General features: G+C 43.4%; 1 protein-coding gene across 2 annotated transcripts in view; it reads right to left on the bottom strand.

The window, feature by feature from the left end:
* The window catches only part of ITPK1 (inositol-tetrakisphosphate 1-kinase), a 596,101-nt gene that overhangs the window by 357,041 nt on the left and 217,640 nt on the right, over positions 1-21,420 (bottom strand). For both annotated transcript variants that reach the window (XM_085626490.1, XM_085626489.1), the window contains exon 3: positions 5,734-5,758. In XM_085626490.1, the coding sequence (XP_085482616.1) occupies positions 5,734-5,758 (25 nt within the window). The remainder of the gene's footprint in view (positions 1-5,733; positions 5,759-21,420) is intronic.

The following is a 21,420-nucleotide window of genomic DNA, read 5'->3' as shown; positions in this document are numbered from 1 at the left end:
TGCTAAAAAATGGCGGATGGAAGCTTCCAAACTTTCGGATTCGGAGGAGTGTTCCTGCTGTTCGAAAAAGGGCGTGGCTAAAAAGTGGAAAGAACAGCACGGAACACGCCCCTGAATCTGAAAAAGATGGAGCCTATTTGGAGGGACGGCTCTCTTCTCCAATGGTTGGCCTCCGTTTAGGAAGCCAGCCAATGGAGGAGAGCCAAAAAGAGAGGCGGGCTAAAGAGCCACTCTCAGAAACATAAGATCTCCGGACTTCCGGTTCTGCCTTCGGCAGACCGGATGGTCCCTCGACCTAAAAAACGATGGATTTAGGCCCAGATCTCTGTACTGGGGTGTATGTATGACATTGTTCTGCATTCTGTCCATCAATAGTTCTTTTAAAAAAGTGTTTTTTGCGCAGATCAATTTTTGCTCTTCAGTAGCCAATTTCTTGCAGTGATCCCCATGACAAGGATGGTCAGCTTTTTCAACAGAACTTTCTTGCCACTGTTAGAAAAAAAAAAAAGGCATTCTGTACCAAAACTATCTCAGAACTAATCCCCACCGCCTGCGTTTCAAGAAACTATTAAAATCTTACCTTTTCAGACCTTAATTCATCTCGACTCTGCAATCTTTTTTGCGAAAATTCTCTTCCATCTTAAAATTCCCTTTAGCATCTCTGATGACCAGAATTGTGATTGTTCGTACTTTTTTGTTAGCAAATATATATGGGATACCCCTTTTATTTATTTTAGATTCTGGTTAGATTACCAGTTGGGTTAGTTAATAATACTAGTTACTCAACATTGGTTTTTGCCTTTTTCTACATGTACCAAGAATATTTGACGTGTGCTATAAAATATATATTTTTTTAACTGACCACAGACTGTAGGATACACCACATGCTCTTCATGTCTCTCAGCTCACCTTTCACTGACAAAATAGCACAGGTGGGCCTCCAGTGACAGTTGGGAACAGCCCAAGGATAACTACAAATGTAAGCTGCAAAGAAACACAGGTTCACACTCCATAAAATCTATGAGTAAAATGCACATTAATTCACTTTTTCCTACTGCCACATCAAGAACTCCCATGCTCAAAAGTAAAATAATGTTATGAAAAAGAAAACAAGTAGGGGTGTTGGAAATAACTAAAGTTATCCATACTGCCCCCTCGGTGCAAAGCCTTCCAAAGAAGAACATTGTATTTTACTTCTATTCCTTTCTCCTTTATCCAATGCGGTATATGATCTAAAATGCCTACATTTAAATGACATTACAAGTGACTCTGGGGCTTTGCCTGCACTCTCGCATTATTTTATACACTTGGAGTTTGAATGGCCCAGATATGAAGCAAACAGATACATTCATTCAGTGCATAATCTACAGTTATTTTCTTTTACTTGTAGCAAAAAGTTCATTCAGTTTAAAAAAAGTAAAAACATAAAAAATGTACAAGAATAAAAACCCACCGCTTTCCATTGCTGGACGAGTGGCGATAATCAAGATGGTGATACTTCCTCAGTTCTTATGCCTGTTTTTTAACATCCCCATTCCACTTCTCAACATTTCTTTACCACACTGCGCAGCTTCCCGTTACGACTGGTCTGGGCCGGACGCCAACCCCGAATCAAATGGGACAATCGGACACTTCCTTATGAACGCAGTGGTCTCGACCTACATCCAGTTGGACATTAATATTGACACACGCTCCTGTAATTTGAGGCGCGCTCGTCCTCTTATTTTAATCTAGCTGCCTACACCCCCATGTTTAGACTTGCAGGTATCATGACGGGAGATCTTCACTAGGACCTGTTACAGCATGTAATAAGTTATGAGGCATCTTACTCTTCCCTTAGTGTCAATGCACGCTAATCCCTGCTTTTTGCAACATTTCCACCTGGGGGGTTTTAATAAATCTGCCATTTTGCTGGACACACGTTTGCCACCCACTATAACCAGTACGTTGGAATGACAATTATGACTTTGGTTATTTGGTTGCTATATTTATCCTACTTGTATACATTTTCCAGGATACTGAGCCCGCTGGTGTCCTAGCCCGCCGGATACCGTTGAGGCGTGGCTTTATAAATTGATTTGGGGAGTCTATATTCCTTTTAAGAGCCATTGTTCTAATATGAACTTTTTTCTCAAGTTGCTCATTTGGCGACTTGGTTACGTAAGCTATTTTTAACAAATAAATATAAAGTCAAAGGGAACTACTCCCTTTGAATTACAGGGTTCTTTCTTTTAAGTAACCCCTATAATAGAGAGATATTGAATGCCAGTATACCCAGCAATTTATGTATATGCTGTAACCCTTTTCTCTTTCAGAACACACTTAAGGGTTCTTAACCTGCAGCAATACATTAAGTGGTAGGTAGTTTTTTCACATATACCCCGGTGTAGGTAGATTCACATTATGTATTTTTTGGTCCTGACGAATTGCCATAGACTCGGTAGGGCTGTCAAGGCAAGAAACATGTTGACCTATTGGAGTAGAGTGCCGCTTTGTTCTGATTCATTATCTCAGACAAAACCGCCTCTCCTTTGTCTTTTAATCAGGTAGGAACCAGAGTTAAATAAATTATATTGGTTACCTAACCTGTTTTAACTTTCACTCTTCACATACACCTACACTTTCTAGGCCCCTCACTCACCCCTCCCGAATTGGCAAGGAACAAAAGATCTCCGCCAAAGAGCCCCTCATTGGGAGCCCGTTGGGTATTGCAGCGCCAACCCAACGAGGAGCAGGCCCAATGATGAAGCATGACACCCAGCTGGCTGGGTGTGTGAGGGCCCTAGTTCCGAATAAGGGAATTTCCCCTTAGGACCCACATTACTGGTTGAGGTGATGGGTATAACTATCCTCTCGGTATGCATTTCCACATATATCTCTCCCTTTTATTAATCTAACCCCTGAGGAACAGCATACTTTTTTGTGATTTGTAACTTGGGCACTGTATGCTGGACCTCTCTAAAAGCCCTTATTTTCCCCCCCCTTTTTGTTAATGAAGTAAAAGTGTACACATGGCCACTACTTGGTTATTGCATATTTGGTCTTCATCAAGAGATTGAAAGAGAATTCGTGAGACAAAACTAAAAAAAAAAAACATTAGGACCGAATATTACTAGCACACAAATATCAGCTATTCTAGCTATGTCTGTAAATTAACCAGACGCTGCAACAGAGACTTGTGTTACTGAAAGTCAGAGGGTCAAATCCAAATATTTTCCCTCAATATTTCAACATTATAATTGTTAGGTTCACTGGTCGTTCAATTCAAGTTTATTTCGACCCAAACCATAAAAATGCTATAAATCATAGAAAAAAACGACAGTACAAAATGTATAACCTTAAAAAGGATAAAATACTGATCATTGCACAAGACAAATCACAGTTCATGACATAAAATACAGGAAATATCAGTAAAATGTCTAGACCTAACAGTGCAAATTGTTCACAAAAATGCAGCATGGACACATACGAATGTCCATGATCCAAAGGTGGCCCTCTTGACAACATAAAGCTCTATAGTGTAAGAAAATAAAATGCAGAGGTGTTAGAGTTCGTAAAGAGCAGGTAAATCAAACCAGCAAAAAATATCACACGATATTTCGAAGATGACAGATGTTCATTCATAAATCTGAAATTTGGCAGGAGATTAAATACTGGATCACAGTGTTTGTAGAGTGATGTATTGCAACTCTAACAATGAAGTGTGTTAGCTGTATCAGAATTAAAGTATAAAATAAAAATAATCAAACAAATGTGCACTTGGGCCAGCGTAGTAGTATATATTGCCGTATCTGCATAATTTCCCACTTAGAACATGAAACCGGGTGAAACCCCCCAACTCTGTAAACACCGTGGCAATTCTTTAGGAGCAATCACTTACCCCAGCCCAATTACAAGGCTCTACAATCCCAATGGGCTACTTCATTTTAACTGACGAACCCTAGGCGGACAAACATTTCAATACGCAGTTACACCAGAAATCGGATCCTCCACATGGGCCTACACCGTTTCCACTTGCTCCAAAGAGATCACTGCCATCGATTAGTCTAAGGTATTGAAAATCCTTCAAAGATAACTATCATTTATCAGTCTAAGGTAATGAAAGTACAATAAACATATGCAGCACCAAGGTCTGCAGCTGTCACATCAGCATTCTGGCCTGTTCATACATCTCACTTGTAAATGTCTCCCTTTCCTTTACTCTGCACTAACGGCACCCAAATTCTAACACACAATCACTATCCATCTTCTGTTAAATACTTGGGCTGACCCATACAATCCCCTTGTACTAACGGTCCATCTACACCCTCTCATGCATTAGGAAGATGCCAGCAGTCCTAGTGACCCACTGGTTCTCTGCACATCGGAAGCCAACCTCATCCTGAGTGACTTCCAGTCAAGCGCCTTATCCGAAGCCGCTTCCAGTTAAGCATCTCATACAATGCAATTACCAGTCAAACTGGTCAGTGACCTCCAAATAAGTAGAAGTGCCCAGCAAGGGACAGAAAGCATCATCCGAACAAGCTGGCTGAACAGAAGGTTGAACAGCTTATCTCCAGAGACCATGGGAAGACATGAAACCCAGACACTATTTGACTTTTTCATGACTATTATCCAGAAAGTTAAGGTAAGCCATATGAAGGTGAGCAGGGAATAAACAGAGCAGTGGTGGCTCCTCCGCTAAGGCAGAGAAGCGTTGCCCCACTGCTCTCAAAGCAGTGCAACAAGGAAAAATAATATGATAATACATTGCTATCATTTTATTTTTCTGCACAGAGCCAGGTTGAGGCAGGACGGGCTGGTTCACAGGAGGACGAATGATATGGGCACTACTAAATGCGTATGAGGGTTTGGCAAGCCGTCTTGGGCTGCCAAACCGTCATGTACACTTCGCAGGTCTCCACCGGGCTGTGTTGCACAGACAGGTGGAGAACTGTCCCAGGGTTCCCAGGCATAGTTTGTGCAGCCAATCAGGCCGCTCACACCAGTCACAACGCTGCTGTCATGCTTGTGACAGTAGCCTCGTGATTGGCTTATGGAAGCCTGGAAGCTTCCTGTTTCCACGAGTCAGGAGGAAGAGAAGAGGACGGAGGAGCTGCACCTCGCCACCGCAGCTCCTGCTCCTCAGCAGCCACCACTCAAAGAGTGAAGTCTTCCTTACTTTATGAAAGACCGAAACAAATAATATGTTCAACGTGATGCCATATTTTCCTAAAAAGAAATGCTAACACTATTTTAAAGGTTATAACATTGTATGCACGTGAAATTAAGAAAAACAAGTCTACAAAGTGATTTACTCAGACTGAGAATGTGCTATCTACAGAATATCCAAGCAGTTTGTGGATTATACTATTTCAAAGAAAAGATTTATTTCTGGTGCTTTTAAGTTGCTTTCAACTGAATAGCAGGACCCACAAAAGTCATTTACGAGATGTGCTTTTTCCCCCCAACTCCAAGCCGTTTTGACAAAAAACATTAAACATTTCGCCAGCCCAAAGTGTCAATTCCAGATGCACCACAAGGTAAAAAAAAAAAAACAGAGCAACTGGACTTTCCAAGGCTGCTTTTACACAATTACTTCCGAGTCCGGAAGGACATTCTGAGCAGTCTTCACCTTCAACACCCCCACAGACCTGCCATGGCAAAGAAGCCAAAGCCATGAAAGTCAATTTTAACACTTCAGAGAGGCAAATTAATACAACGGCAAAAGGATGAAAAATAAAGGTCCCTTACCTGTATGACTTCTATTCCTCTTTTCCTAGAAAGAAAAAAATAGACCAATTAGCGATTGTTGCATTGCTCATTGATACTGTATCTATTCCATAAAGTAAATGGAAAATACGGGATACCTTCATTAAGAAAAACATGCATACATTTTCAATAAATCATACTACCCAGATGGAGTCAGATTTAAAACTAGTCACAAATAATCTCTCAACAAAGCATTAGAGAAGCACTGTCTGTATTCTGTAGGGGTAGGATTTTTTTTAATTGTATTTTAGAGGAAACTATTGAGGTCTATTAACAGAAATATATTTTATAGGGGGTGAAATTGCTGTTTTTTCTTGCAAAATGCTGTACACATTTTGTGAAATTAAGCTTTTAGCGTGAAGTCTGGTTAACCATTACCTTATATAACTTTTTCACCCCATTTAAGGGCATATTTTCAATAAAAAGTAAAGTTGCATGAGTTCAAAACATATCTTCTGGCACATCCAATTGATACCACTAATGAAGATACGCTGATATACTACTGTGTGTTATTTAACCATGCTCTGCGCACGAATGTAACTCCGGAAACAAGCTGGGAGTTTTATGTGGTCATGACGGTCATGTTTCTCTTCTATGCTTTCTCTACTCCAGGTACACCGGGGTATCAGTGTGTATATTTTGTGTATTACTGGCCTCCTGCAAAATGCTACAATGGATACTGTCAAATATATCTTTTTATGTCTGTCATTGTTAACATCTACAATGTATAGATGGTCAAATGTCTGAAATTCATATATCCTGAATGTCCTATGTTTTAAATCGAATAAATACATTGAAGAAAAAAAAAGTAAAGTTGCACGAGTTACCGGCATAAGACTGTTTCAAGCAGACATGGTCTCTCAACGCAACAGCTCTATGGCAAGCTAGTTTTCTGTAGCCATAAATTAAGCAAAAATCACATGATGCATTAGTCTGGAGTTGACGACGACATAATTTAAATGCTATCTAGGTCTAATAATAAACAGCTTCCTAGAACTACCATTCAGAGACTCATCTGTCTCATTATTTTTTTTACTTTTTTTGCAAACAGACTAACACAGGAACCTCAGCAAATAATTTTTCACTGTTTTATGGCTTTATGTTGATCACATGGTAAAGTGTGGGCAATTACTTCCGATAACAACCTGGCGCTCAATACATATCCAGGTGGAAGTGCCCAGAGCACCAAATTTCTGGTTTTCTAACAATGCAGTAGTAAACACCGCTGTAGATTACCTTTTACGCTACATGGTAAACCTTCATGAGACATGCACCATTTAAATCAGGCACAGGCCACGCCACTGCCAATGTCGCAATCCTCCATCTAAAACCCTTTTGGGGGGGGGGGGGGGGGGGGGGGGGGGGATGGGTGGGGGGAAGCTTACCCACTTGCAACTTTTATTTGTGGCCCTGCTGGTACTGGTGCTGTAAATGTGCCTAGATACTTGAGAGCCCAAACCCAATCTACTGGCCACTGTGGAAGCACAACTAAGTCCTATATTGACAAGTCCTTCTTAGAGCAGGCCTCCTGTGCTGCCCTGGCTGAGCACCACCACTTTTGGTGATGTGATTCTACAGGTCACGGTACAACCACCATCGAAGAACATACACTAAACCATCAAGCAATACACTGTTATGGGGTTCTGTGTGTATCCATGTCTGATCCATTATTCCACAGAAAAAGAAAAGGAGAAAAAAAAAAAAATCAAATCTCATGCTGGAACATTTTGCTCACTGCTAGAAAGCGTCAATGCCTGAGTAAGGTTTAATGAGCCTGACATGCTGACCGAGCAGTGCGCTGCTCCGGTGAATCCTTGTGGAAGCAGGGATTTTTTGTAGTTTGCAGGGATTTTTAAAGGGGGTCACACCTTCCTTTGGCGAGTGTGGTGTTTTGGCAATTTTTTTTTTTTTTTTTAAAGGTAAGATAAGTTTTCAAATATTTTCCCCACCTGTTAATATTTTGTATGCCCTTGCAGGCCTGTTCTGAGTAGAAACAGCCCTTCATTCAACGCATTTTAGAACTCTAAGGTTCAGCGCTCCACACAAAATATTGCACCTGGAATGCGCCTTACTGACTAATAAGACACACACGTTTTGGCCCTCTCATATAATTTGGAGCCACCTATTGGTGGTACCAGAAGGCGGCCATCTTAGCTCACCTTTTGGCGGTACAGGCCTTGCTTATAAGAGAAATTATCAGGTGTTAGCTGCCCAGTGTGCAGGGCAGTAACTCGGTAACTTCACTCCTTCCCCAGCAGTCTCCCTCGTGGGCTGCATTGTGCAAGAGTTAGTTTAGGTCGATTGCAAAATAAGTGTGTTTTGTAAGGTGTAACTCGATCTATGTGTTAGGGGTTGAAGAGGCCATGGAAACCACATTATATTACAAACGTTATCCCTGGGTGGATGCGTCCCACACACATTCAAGATTACTCTCTTGAAGCCAACTCCCAACACACGTTGGCAGGCGGCCTCGAATTATTCACCAAACTGACCACGAGTACATAGCTGCCTCCTGCAGGCAACCCAGGTTTTAATAGATAAACAAAACATGCACTGATGCTCGGATGAGTTAAACTGACGAGACAGAGCTACATGTCCTCGATTGTTAAAATGCAGTTTGTTACATTACCACCGGATTACCGTTTCATAATTAATTGCCGAACCTACCTCAATAATTTTCTTCTTATATTTGTAGAATTTTTCCACTGAAGATACGTTTTCCCCCAGCTGAGGAATGTATATATGTGTGTTAAAAAGATGCTTGCAAAATGGCTACCTGGGTGATTGCTACTTAGAGGGTCAGCCTGCCAACTGAATCTGTGTCCACTTATCAACTTTAACACCACAAGCAGAGTTGAGAACATTTGCAGCCAAATCTCCTCTGTAAAGTTCAAGAGGGGATTAAGACCTATAACTAGTTGGGGACACAATAGTTCTCACAGTACAGGTAACCCCCAGTTCCGTGTTTCTCTCTACTGTATCAGAGCATAGGTGATGTAGACGCCAGCACCAACATCTGGAAACATGCCCACCATGGGTCTCCTGAGATGACCAAAAGTCCAGCTTCTCTCTGACCAACTTCAACGCCACACAGGAGTGGCTTCTCTTCGTTAGGGAGGAGCGTCGCCCCATTTGCTGTGAGCACAGCAGGCAAACACAAATAAATTAAATGGCATGTCAATACCATTTTATTTATTTGCCACAGCACCGGCTCACGTTGTGTACAGCACGATGGTGGGGGCGGGCTGATTCAAGCGAATGCAGGATGACTGCATTGATCTACAGTGCGCATGTCGGTTTGGACAGCCGTCTTGCGACAGCCAGCCCGCCATGGGCACTGTGACCCAGCAATCCAAAGGCTGTGAAACAGCTTGGGGATTGCTGGCAGAGGCCCCCAGCCTCAAAATGAGAGCATGCTCCCACCAACCTTGGGGCTGCTTTCACAGCATGTGAGCTGCTTCAAGATCGGTTGGAGTTGCGTTCCACAAGCAGAAAGGAGTCCTTTTTCTTTTCCTGCTCATGGACAGCAAAGAAGTGCCGCACCAGTCGTGCTCCCGCTTCTGCTCCTAAATTTATGGTGAGTTTTGCGCTTTCACACCCCACTTTTTTTTAAATTTAAGATAGCCACCAATGACACCACATCCGCAGTCAGGAGTCCTGTTTTAATCTTACCTTCTTCCAGCGTGTCACACGGGGAAGAACATCCCTAAAGTGGGGACACAGTCTTGAAACAGCACCGCGTCTAGTGCTTCAGGCAGTACCTATGAAGCTTAGAAAAAAACGTTCCCTTCGCAGCGAGCCGATACTAGGCATGATTCACTTCAAGAGAGGGTTTAGTACTCATGACACTTAAGGACTGCATAGCCATTTTGAAAGGGTCAGGTTAAAGGCCCGTTGTACAATCAATGTTGGAGACGTCATCACTGGCTGCTCTTCCTGAGAACCAAATTCAATTATTAATATCCCCATCCCTCCCTCTCCCCCCGCCGCACACACTGGGGTTTAAAGATGTGTGACTAAAATGGAAATCTGCAATTAACACCTGAACTTATGTAAGAAAGAACATCTCAGAAAATGTACATCGGAGGAGCCCTCATAACTTCGAGCATGCACTTAAACCCATGCAGCACAGCCACAGCTTATCCACCTCTGGGTCCCAAGACTGGTCCCAAACGCTCGCCAAGCAAAGCACAAAACAAATCCATTGATGACCCAACAACTATCACTTAGTTTTCCATTGAAAGAAAAAACTCCCAGGATGGCCATATCACCCTCTTTAAATAAATACTCAACTTCCTTAGGAAACAGGCCATTTGTCAACGTCTTTGATCTTTTTGCCACCACCAACTTTTACACAAACGTGAAAACCTGAAACTTCTTGAAGTCTAAAGACACACACTGTCTCTACCTATTTGTCACGTTAAAGAAAGCCTGCTTCCACGGCTGCTAAAAGGCAGTGCAATTAACAAACCCATTGTACAGTGTGACAACTCTACACTGGGCTTCCATCATAAGATATTCTTCTGCAGGAACTCTGCCTGCAGAACAAGGCCTGTCTGTGCGACGGCCACTGCAGCCGACAAACAAGGGCGGAACCAGAAAATCCCAGCCGCCCCGCCAGCTCCTCAGTCTCTCAGAACATCTGAGGCTTTCAATGCAGTTAAGATGTAGACTGCTGTCCAATCGCTGGCCCACCCATGCAGACAAAATTAAAACTGGCAGACAGTGCTTGATTTCTTAAATAAATAATAAAAATTAGCACGGAGACCCAAACTGTTTTTGAGAAGCCCGCCGCTAGCGCTCAATGTCAGGGCCGCCAAATACTAATGCTAACTAGTATCGCTTCCACCTCATCTTTCTCTACCACATCCTACACATCTAATGTACAGCGTAGGTAATTTCCCTTCGATGCTGGAGCAGCGCAGTTTAGGCTCCACCCTTATAGGTCACAATTATGCAATCATATACATATAACCATTATTATATTCACTGTGTGCCTTAATTTCATTCATGTATGTGACACATCTAAATGTATTAAGGAAACGTATTCAATGCTGGGATTAGAGATTTTATACGTGTGCTCTAATGTTTAACTGAAACATGTACTTTTCTTATGTTTTACATTTATTCTGGACATTACACGTCTGTATGTATAATCATGTATTCATAGTTCATATTAAATGCTCAGCTAAACTTAGCCTGACTACAACCCTCAATTGAAATCCATTTGTCTTGCCAGCATAGTCTTCGTTTTTTGCGTTGTATAATCGTGATTCTCGTTACTTGGAAAAAGGCTTATTGTTTGTATTATACCGCCAATAGTGAAGCCTGGATGGACGAACTTGCCAGTGAACCAGGAGAATTAATGGTTGAAAGAGTCCTACTGTTCATCATGTAACAGAACGGAGAGATGTTCAAGGTTGAGAACTACAGTCCAAGTTTCGATGTGATGAAAAATTGAGGGGATGCTGCAAATGAACTCTCAAGTAACTATTTGGTTGATTCCTGGTAGTGTGAAAGGAGATAAGGATGTTTCTGAACCTCCCAATACTTTTACATTGGTGTTCTCACAGTTAGAATATAGAGATTCCAATTAGACGTCTAGTGGCACAGACCTCTCTACTTGCCTTATTCTTACAAGTGTGAAGCTTAATGCTAAACACCTATTTCCTTTTCCTCAAGCCTTCTACTGAAGTCTGAACATGCCGACACTTTCTAGGCTCAAGAAATAAAACCGTAGGTAGATTTCCGTGTAACTAATTCAGGTTTAGATGACAGAAGGGAAGTTTCTTCATGGAACACCTATTTGCTTTCATTTGTTTCTTTATTGTTGTGGCTGTCACAATTCTGTATCTCATCTTATTGTGACTCAATCTACTGAGATATTTCATCTTACCTGCTGTATTGCTTTATCTTTTGAACATATTTTTGGTTTGCCCATTTATACTGGATTGATTGGTAACCCCCCCAAAGTGCAAAGTGTTTGCCCATGGCACTTTATGGAAGCGAGGTCTGGGGTTACAAGGCTGCTCCTAGCATTCAAGTAGTCGAAAATAATTTCTTTCGGAAATTGTTGTCTCTCCCTCCGTCTGCTCCTATTTTTAACATTCATGAGGACTTGGGGATGGGATATGTTACCGACCAAATAGCTGTTGCACCGCTATTAGGTTGGTTGAGGGTTTGAGCACAACAGCCACCAAACCTAAACCAACCAATTATCGAAGATTGTCTGTCCTTGGAAAAAGCCCTGTCTATCCCGTGGCTACTTTATATTAAAAACAATTTGAAATCACTCGGCTGTCTGGACTTGTTCACCAGCCCTTGTGTTTTAAGTAAAGAACAAATTAAGGCCATTAAGCACCAATTTTTGTCCAGAGCAATGTTGTCAAGGGAAGGTGAGGAACTGGGGAAACCGTTAGTTAGGAGGTTTGTTATGTTAAGTTCAGGGAGTGGGATTCAGCCCTATTTAACCTTCATTAACAAACCTTTTCACATGTTTTTGTTGATAAGATTTAAGTATGGTTTGCTCCCTTGGTTCTTGGCTTACCCAAAAGCATTTTTTAAGGAGGGAACTTTGGGGCCCTGTCCTTGTGACAACATTTCTGAACAAAACTCGTTGCACATGTTATTTTTTTGTAAATTTTACTCTTCTCAGCGCAAAAAAATTATTTTGCCGATCTTGAAGAATTGTCAATTTAAGTAAGCGAGGCCTGCACTGATTTATTTACAAATGTTGGACTCTCCTTTGACTTGTTTCGGGGTTGCTTGTTTCATTGTGGGTGCTTTAAGAGCTAGAAACAGGGCCCTGCTTACATAGTTATCTTCTAATGAGCATTGCTCCAAATATGTTGTTATGGACAGAGCCTTCTCAGAAGACATGATTTTTTAGAATGATTATTATCAAATGAATGAATTAATTGTAAAACATACTTTTATTGTATATTGCGCCAAACAGTATTGTATTTAATTTGTGTTAATTATTTTCTGTAATTGCATTTGTCTGTATCATGAATTTCTGTCCTGTGCTTTGATGGTTTTAATATTTTAACCGAATAAAGCAAATTTTGACTTTGACTTTGGGAACCCCCCCAAAAAATCCTTTAACAATATTTGGTGATTCCTAGTCCTTATTGTGGAGTCATATTATGTTCACAAGCTAGAAATGTACCGTTGATGTCATCTCCCTTACAGTGCTTCAAATCAACCAACAACGATCCATAGACCAATGGGGAAACATCTGACATATTTAATAAGAGATTGTGTTGCGAGTACCAGCATGCTGGCAACAGTAGCAGCCAAACGAGGCATCCAGTTAAGAAGCGGGCATGTGCATGCCCGATTTCTGTAATAGAATAAAAGATGCTTTTCTTTGTGTGCCTTCCCTGTCCGCCTCCTGTATTGCAGAGAGAGGAGTGTAATCTGCGAGTCATAATGACTTGTAGCTCGCAGCCTACAAAAACAAAGCGTACAGGATGTCAGGGTACAGCCCACGCTCTATACATCTTAAGGCCTAGTAGCTCACGCTCAACTTTTGCTCTGCTGTAACCAACGTATTTACTTCCTAGAGAGCAAGAACAGGAGTAGTGCTGTGCATAATGCCCAACAAGGTCTTTGCAAGCACGATTTTAAGATTATATTGAGTTTTTGGCATCGTTGCCAAAGAAGGAGAAGTCTGAATAGAAATGAGTGACCTTTTGACAACAGATATACGAGGACACAGATTGGCTTTGTCTACAGTCTATGCTGCCTAGAACCTCTTAGTAAATAAAGATACACTGGCTTGGCCTCCTCAAATAATGTTCCTTAATGAAAAGTTGAAGTCCACTTAGTACAGTACCAGCTACCTCACCCACACTTCCGTGCCGCTTATTGCACACAGTACAGGCCCTAAAACCATGATTTTGTTTATTGTATCAACAAGCGCCACAGAGGAGCTGTTGGGTCAAAAGTCCCCGGAGCAGTGTCCTTGTCCTTATTTTAACCATGAGCGCTAGGCTGTCAAGGTTGCTGCAGACCACCCCAAGTTCAACTACTTTTGTGTGGCAGAAGACTACCACCCTCATGTCCAGGCTAATGCACTACTGACATTTAATGGCAGGTTACATTAGTGGTAAGGTGCAGTCCATTTTACTTGCATTTTAATGTGGGGCTAACTTCATACTAAATATGTAGAGCAATAACTGGAGTGTGAGTGAGTGTGTGAGCAAGAGTCAGTGTGTGAGTGTGTGTCCGTGCGTGAAAGAGCCAGCGTTGTGAGTAGTCAATTATCTTTTGTGATCCCCCCTTTTCCTCGCAGACAGGGGGAAATGTGTGACCTTGCGACTGGCATCCCACCAGGTGGCCTGCCCAACTTAAGGGCTCTCTGCAACCTGATCTGAAGGCTTACCTGGGAGTCGACATTTACAGACCCACAACCACAGGCTGCAAAGATATGGTCATCTCCACTGGATAACCATTGCAACCATCTGGCCAGAACAATACCATGTCCAGCCTTCCTCTGCAACTGAGCGCAAATGCCGCAGGCGAACCAGCACCACCCATGCTTCCCTTCCACTGCTGAAATCCCCACCATGGGTCTGCCACACCAGAAAGGAGGCACAGCACTTGGTTAATCCTAGATTCAATTTGCATAAATGTAACCCCGATTACTCTCTCCACTCAGCTTAGCATAAAATATGGAAAGGACTGCATTTACTGTGAATTCTTCAAGTAACTTGATGCAAAAGAACTTCTTAAACTTAATCTGCAAGTTTAATTAACAAATGTTTTAAGCAAACGTTCTACTCAAACACCAACTGCAAACAGTAATTAATCCTTGACTATCTAACCTCGCTTTACCTTGAAAAACAAAGCCTAAAAAAGGAGGCCGAGGAATTTCAGCAAGTTTGCTTCAGTACTTGGTCTCCACTGCTCTGGGAACAGCGACTGTACTTGTTACAAGTACTCCCCAATTGGTCGAGAACTAGCCTGACAAGTGCTACGAATCAGTAATCCTGAAGGTTTGCTAACTAGAACCAAACAAGTGAATAAACATCATGCAAAAGGAGACCTCTGTTTACTCTTATAGATAAAAAAAATACCAACTGCAACAGGACATTTTCAAGTCTTGGTTTTAATATTAAAATTAATAAGCACAAAGCGAGGGAGTGCATTAAATACAATTTTTTCCTGATGAAATGCCGGCTACCTCAAGTTATGGGATCATTTGCGACATGTCTTCACAAGAGGCACCAACTCGACCATCTATTCAAAACCAAAAGTGGTCAGAACCTGCTTAATAAACCCTATAACCCTGTACCACAACTGTAGACAAATGCTTTCAATAATGTCACAGGTTGGACTATGGTTACTGCACAAACCCGAGTGTGTGAAGTTCGGAGTACATTGCTCAAGTATTTATTTTTGAACTTCGTGTTAAAGTACTTCAAAAAACACATGCAATACTTAAAAAAAAAAAAAAATGTGCCAATGTCATTTCACCAAATGCTGACATTAACCTACAATCCCGCTATTTAACAAAATAATTTAACCGTGGACAGGTTAGATCTATAGTTTGGATACAAGCAGAAACACCGAAAAGGCCCATAAAGAGGACTGGCGTTATTTTTAGAAACAGAAAGAATTGTTTTTTGGAAGATATTTGGAAAAGATAACATGGATAAACATTTCTAACACTTCCACACTCATCTAAAAACAATAATCACACAAGCATTAACTAACATTATCGCTACAGAATGTGCTCCTGGTGTCGCCAATGGGAAGGATGGCCATTGCAAAAAATTATCACACTGCTTAGGATACTTTACCACTTTGTAGCACTGCTGCAGACTATGTAGGGATCCTTTTTCAGAGAACTAACAATGTAAAAGACAGTCAATGTAGAAGACCATGAGGCCACCAGATGGGGGGAATGGGAGGTCCCAACTTGGAGATATACTATATGGTGGCACAGTTAACTGGCTGACCTGAGGGTAGCAATGGAGAAAGGCCCTGCAGGGAAGGACCTCACAGCTTGCCTGGGAGGCGTAAACCCACTGGAGGTCATTACAGGGAAGTTACAATTAAACAAATCACATCCGAGGTCACTACACACTGGGAAAGCATGCTGGCTGAGACACCAAAAGAAGCTGGGTGTTTCTACCATTATCACCATGTTGTTTACCAAAATTACCAGAGTTGTTTAAACTGCCCATTGGAACAAGCAGAGATTTTGGGTGCAGGGTCTCTGCTTGCTAATGGCATGCTGTGCACATCCCAAGCCTTGCTCGAGGACTATGGACTATATGCTGCATCATTGTTAGCATGCAACGCCTTCGTGAGAGAAATTCAACTGGGCAGGGTAGAAGAAGGAAATGAACACCCACACCTCAAGTATTACATATCTTATTGACGCATGCGGCACAGCACCATGCTGCGTCAACACTTCACAATGCACTGGCCCCCACACTTTACTCACCCAGAGCTGCGCTAAAGTTAAAATGAGAACAGAAAATTAGCAAGGAGCTTACAGACGCTGAATTGACAGACTCTAGAACACACTTAAAAAGTGAACAGAAACCCAGATTTTAAATTCACTCAATTTAACTACTTAGACCACACTTCTCTCCCCATCCAGGCTGGGAAAATGTACCAGGGACATCAGCAGCTCCCCCTAGATGAACAGAAGTTGTGCAGGCTTTTTTCACATGGTATGGGACTGCCCAAATATCCAATAACATTGGTCGCCAATAGTGGCTCTTGTGTTTGACTGGACTGTAAACTTGAGAAAAACTTAGCGTCCTGGATACTGAGTATGTTTAGTAGGACGTTGCGGGCCAAAAATGTATGTAAATGCATTAATCCAGCATTGGTCATAGCGAAACGTATATCTATGCACTGGAAAGCCTCCAAATCACCCAATGTTACGGGAGGGCTGCAAGATGTGGAGAAATGTGCCATAGCGGAGATAGCGGCTATAACGAGTCAATGGTAATGGCAGGGGTGGGCTACCCTGCCAGGGGAAGGGTACCCTAGCACAGAATGGCATACCAGCCTAAGAGCGATACAGTCGAAAACAGACGAGAGGCCACAATAAACACTGAGCCTCGGGATGGCAACGAAAGCAATGCAACATATAGAATGATGTGGCGTTGGCCCTATAAAATGCTGCGATGGGACAGGAACGACTCACTTGGGTGGCGGGGGAGTGCTCCTTAGGGGGTGGGTGGTGGTTAATGAATATGCGGCTAATAGATACCATGGGAGGCAGAAGGCATAGGTGGATAGACTATATCCGATGGGTCAGACATATTTCGTATGTTTATGGTTGTTATGTAAGAATTGTTAGGGTCTCCTTGCTTATGTTAGGGTCTCCTTGCTTATGAAGTGACTAACAGCGCAAAAATGACAAATACAATAAGATCTTCTGTTGTCCATTTAAAACATGTACCTAATGACATAAGCAATAAAGTGCAATTTAAAAAACAGCATAATCACTTGGGAACGCCTATCTGAACTCACATCCGCGCACAATTCACTTGATGGTATGGAATAAACAACTCGGCAGCTTTGGTTCACTGCTACATACGCCAACCCGCTAGCCTCCAGAACGTTTAACTCACGGACTGAGCAGACTCGAAAACACACTATCCTTCCAAACTTGTCAATGTGCATCACCCCGAGTACCGGTACATGCCTCGCACAGAAACAAATGCGTGTGCAGCGTCACTGCCACCTACAACATACGGCCCACTAACACTTACATTAACAATGCACATATAAGTGGCAACTTGGATCTTTGCATCACTAATTAGTGACTAGGTTTGTCCGATTGTCGTGATTCTCAAAAATAAACACGTGCGCAGCATACCCGAAATCCCCTACTACGACACACGATGCTATAACAAGTCACACGAATGCCCACCCAAAGCAGCGCTCGCGTCATTCTCAAGTAGCGCACTGACGCATCAGAGGCGCATTCAGATCACTGCGCATAAACTGGCCAAAGAGCAGCTCTCCCGCTAAATCCTTTTACTCTGTGCCAGTCTCACCACCGAACTGACCTGGCACATACAAAGCGAAGATGTCAATCCCTTCTACATGTTCATAAGCGCAGGTGCGCACGCTCTCACGTTAGACGCATTTGCGCACACTTACATCCGGCCTTACAAGACTTATTGCTGTGATTAGGTCTCATGGCAGCCCAGCTGCCGCCAAACCTTGTGATCCCCAGGAAAGGAGCTTTAATAATCAGCACACAGAGAGGTTCACGGCCTCCGCCCAAATGTTGATTTTCCCTGCTGGCTTTGTTTGGTCAGAAAGGGTGTGCCTCCTTTGACGACCAGTGACTTTACTACATTGTTGCGCTGTGGGAAAGCTTATGTTCAGTACAGTGGGTCTCAACCAGTTACGGGATGTGTCGAAGATCAAGGCTTTCCTTAAAAACGAGGCTATGTGCTTCCTTGTTTATGGACAAAAATGACTCAAGATGCCATAGGTCTAAAGCGGATGAGCTTCTAGGGTTGAAGATCATTGCACTGTGTTAAAGCCCGCAGAGAGGTATTTTATAACATGGAATCTCACAGAGGACCCTAGTAGGCAAGGGATTTGGTGTGGGTTACTCTCAATAACAAACCCTGAAGTTAGAACATTTGTACTGGGAGTCTCTTTTAGAAGCCCTCTTAGGATGTGTTGTATATTGGTTCGCCAACTGTAATTTGCTGCATATTTGGAATGGTATAACTGTAGGGCCGATGAATGCCTTGCGAGAAAGCTTTTGCTCAACACTGTGGGTCCTCAGCTGGTTAGGACAGCAAGCCAGTGATAAAGGGCACACGCCTGAATGATTCATGGAAAGGATTGGGGCAGATGCCATAAACTTGATCTGTTTATCTCGAGAAGTTATGACACAGGCAGTTATCCTGTCATATTTATCGGAAAAGTATATGTTAAATCAATGGGGCTTTGATGGTGTATTTTTATTACTCTGTGTTAAGGCCTGGAGTCGATGATTTTGCTACATTCATTTCAAAGTACTTTTTAGGTCTGCCTGACCGCAGAGGCGTAGCTAGAGCTTGTGGCGCCCGGGGCTATCCCTCCGATTGCCGCCCCTGGGGGGGGGGTGCTGGGGAAAAAGGACTGCGAGCACTTGAAAGAGGTCCGAGAGACACGTAGAATAGTTACCTCGATCATGCAAGTTACGTGCACATACATGACGCGGTCCAAGGCTACACAGTTAAATACACCGGTGACATCAGGCGTTAGACTAACACATTTCAGTGTGGTGCTCCGCATCACCACACTGAAATGCATAGTCACGCATTTGATTCCACTCTCTCTGCTGTCACACAAAGCGCTATTCCAGTACACTACTGGCCACTCCAGGCTGCTAGCTTGCGTGAGTGCCTGTGTGGCTGGCCTGCGCCGGGGCTGCTCCCTCAGATGTCACTTGCCGGCTTGGGCGCGCGCTGCCAGTAGCACACAGCACAGCAGTGAGGCTGATACAATGTATTCTTTTTTAAAAGCCGTAGTGCATTCCCGCCCGGCGCGGCGCCACTATCACAGCCTGACCTCACGACACGGCCGACTAAGGCAGTTAATTAATGCTACGTTCTGCTGCCACCTGTGGCGCAAGCGGGGGTGGCTGCGTAGGCAGTCGAGTGGAACTGCGGCAAATGGAAGTGCTGCTTGCACCGCCGCGGTTAAATTTTTTAAACGCACATGATTTTTCTTGCGCAAATGGGAGCCAACCCACGGTGGCTGCTGGAGACCGGAGGAGCAGTCACAGCACTGACTTTGTGCAGCTGCTGCTGTTTGGTGAGCCTGAATCTATAGAATCAAGCCCGAGCACCGTGTTTGCCGCGGGATGATTCGTTGCGGCCACTCCACTGCCAGGGCTGTAGGTGGCCCAAAAACCGAAATGTCCGGGCTGGCCCACCCTCCGCCTTGCTGCAAATAAAAGTAAGTGAGACTGTGAATGAGAGCGCACTAATCATGTCACTGATTGTTATTAAAACTGCTTTATAAATTTAGCGCGCAGTCTGCATCAGCTGCCTGCCCTTCTGTGATACACTGAAGTTCTCTGCAGTCAAACACAGTGAGACAGCGAGAGTCTCATTCTGTCTGGACTCAGGTCACACACTGTGTAGTTCAGGGACGAGCCACGCGAAGACTTACTTTCTGAAATATTACAGCACTTGCTGCGCTGTAGTGCCTTAGCCTGAGGCTTGCCCAATCAATGCAGCCCAGTGGTGCTGCTGTCGAGTCAGTCAGCGAGTAGTACTGACTGTGTGCTGACAGCTAGACTCTTAAAACTTACTATACTTAGGCAGCTGAGTTGAGAGCTCATCTGTGCCTCTGACTGCAGGGCTGGAGCCAAAATGTGGCACACCGACCGTAACCACTTAATGTTAATAATTTGGTTGAGAGCACTACATCGAGCTAGCTGCCGGTTGTGAGCTATGTGACATGACTGTATGGCTTAGCCCGAGGCTTGCCCAATGGTCATAGTCCCCGACTAGTCAGCTGACTGTGTTGACCAACTTGTAATTTTAATTAGGCACTGCAGCTGTGAAGACAGAGAGATCCGTGCTGTTGAGGGCTCACATCCTGGGCTCTGTCGCACTTGGGACAGAGTGGCCTGGAGTCCACTGAGTGATGCTCTACAGCATCTGATTTGATTGATTACCACTAGGAGGATCCAGGGGGCCAGTAGGCAAAGGCAGGAATCAATTTTATTGTTTTTCTGCCAGTCTGCCCTGCAACACTACTAGGAGGCTGACAAAAGAAAGTTGTTGGGGCCTCAAATACTGTTTGGGCTGGGTCCCACGTGGGACAGAGATGCCCTGGAGTCCACACAGTCGCTGTGATGCTCTGCAGTTTTCAGAACATCTAAGAGTTTCTTGTTTCTCAAATGGGTGTAATTTCTGATATTTGTATGTTTCCCTCATCTTCAGTGCTCGATTTTGCTTGCGAGAAAGTATCACTCATAGTCGTTGAAATGTCAATCATAATTACACTGAAGTTATGAGAAAATGTCACACATCTGAAACCTTGGCAGCTATGCTGCCACTCTGCCACTCACTAAATATCCCCTCTGAAAACATTTAGCTCTTACCTCACTCAGCCTCCAGCAGCACTCCAAAGTGGTGGCAGCCAGGGTCTGTATGGCAGGGGTTGGTTCACTTCTGCTGCAGTGGCCAGCAAATCGCCCAGCACTGCCACTGCCCCAGTATCGACTCCTCACAAGAGCGCGTAGTGGTGAAGCGCGTGACGAGTCACTCCTACGTTCTCATTGCGAGGGCTGGCCAAAATGATGCCCAGGGCCAGTGTTGCCAGATTTTGAGACCCCGTCCCAAGCCCAAAGCCGCTCAAGTATAAGCCCAACGCAGACCAGCTTCAGCCCAAAGTCGCAACTTTCATTATGCAGAAATAGTCATCAGAAACCATTTTAAGGATGAATGTATATTCAATTCGATATACAGATAGAGGGAGGGGGTTAACTGGGCACCTGTGGAAAGAGACTAGCCTGCCCCAAGTCTTTTCAACAGCTTGTTTAACATGTGTGTGTCCCTTTCCTCTTAAGATGATTTATTTCAAGTGTTTTCTTCATGCAGGTTTCTTTTTCCTTAACCCCTTTTAACCAGCCTTTCTCCTAACCCAATGGCTGCAGTGTAATAGAAGAATCATTTT

Source organism: Triturus cristatus, chromosome 9 (genome assembly GCF_964204655.1).
Source record: "Triturus cristatus chromosome 9, aTriCri1.1, whole genome shotgun sequence".
Lineage (NCBI taxonomy): Eukaryota > Metazoa > Chordata > Amphibia > Caudata > Salamandridae > Triturus > Triturus cristatus.
Note: the sequence above shows the minus strand (reverse complement) of the source record. Positions and strands in the feature narration are given on the sequence as shown.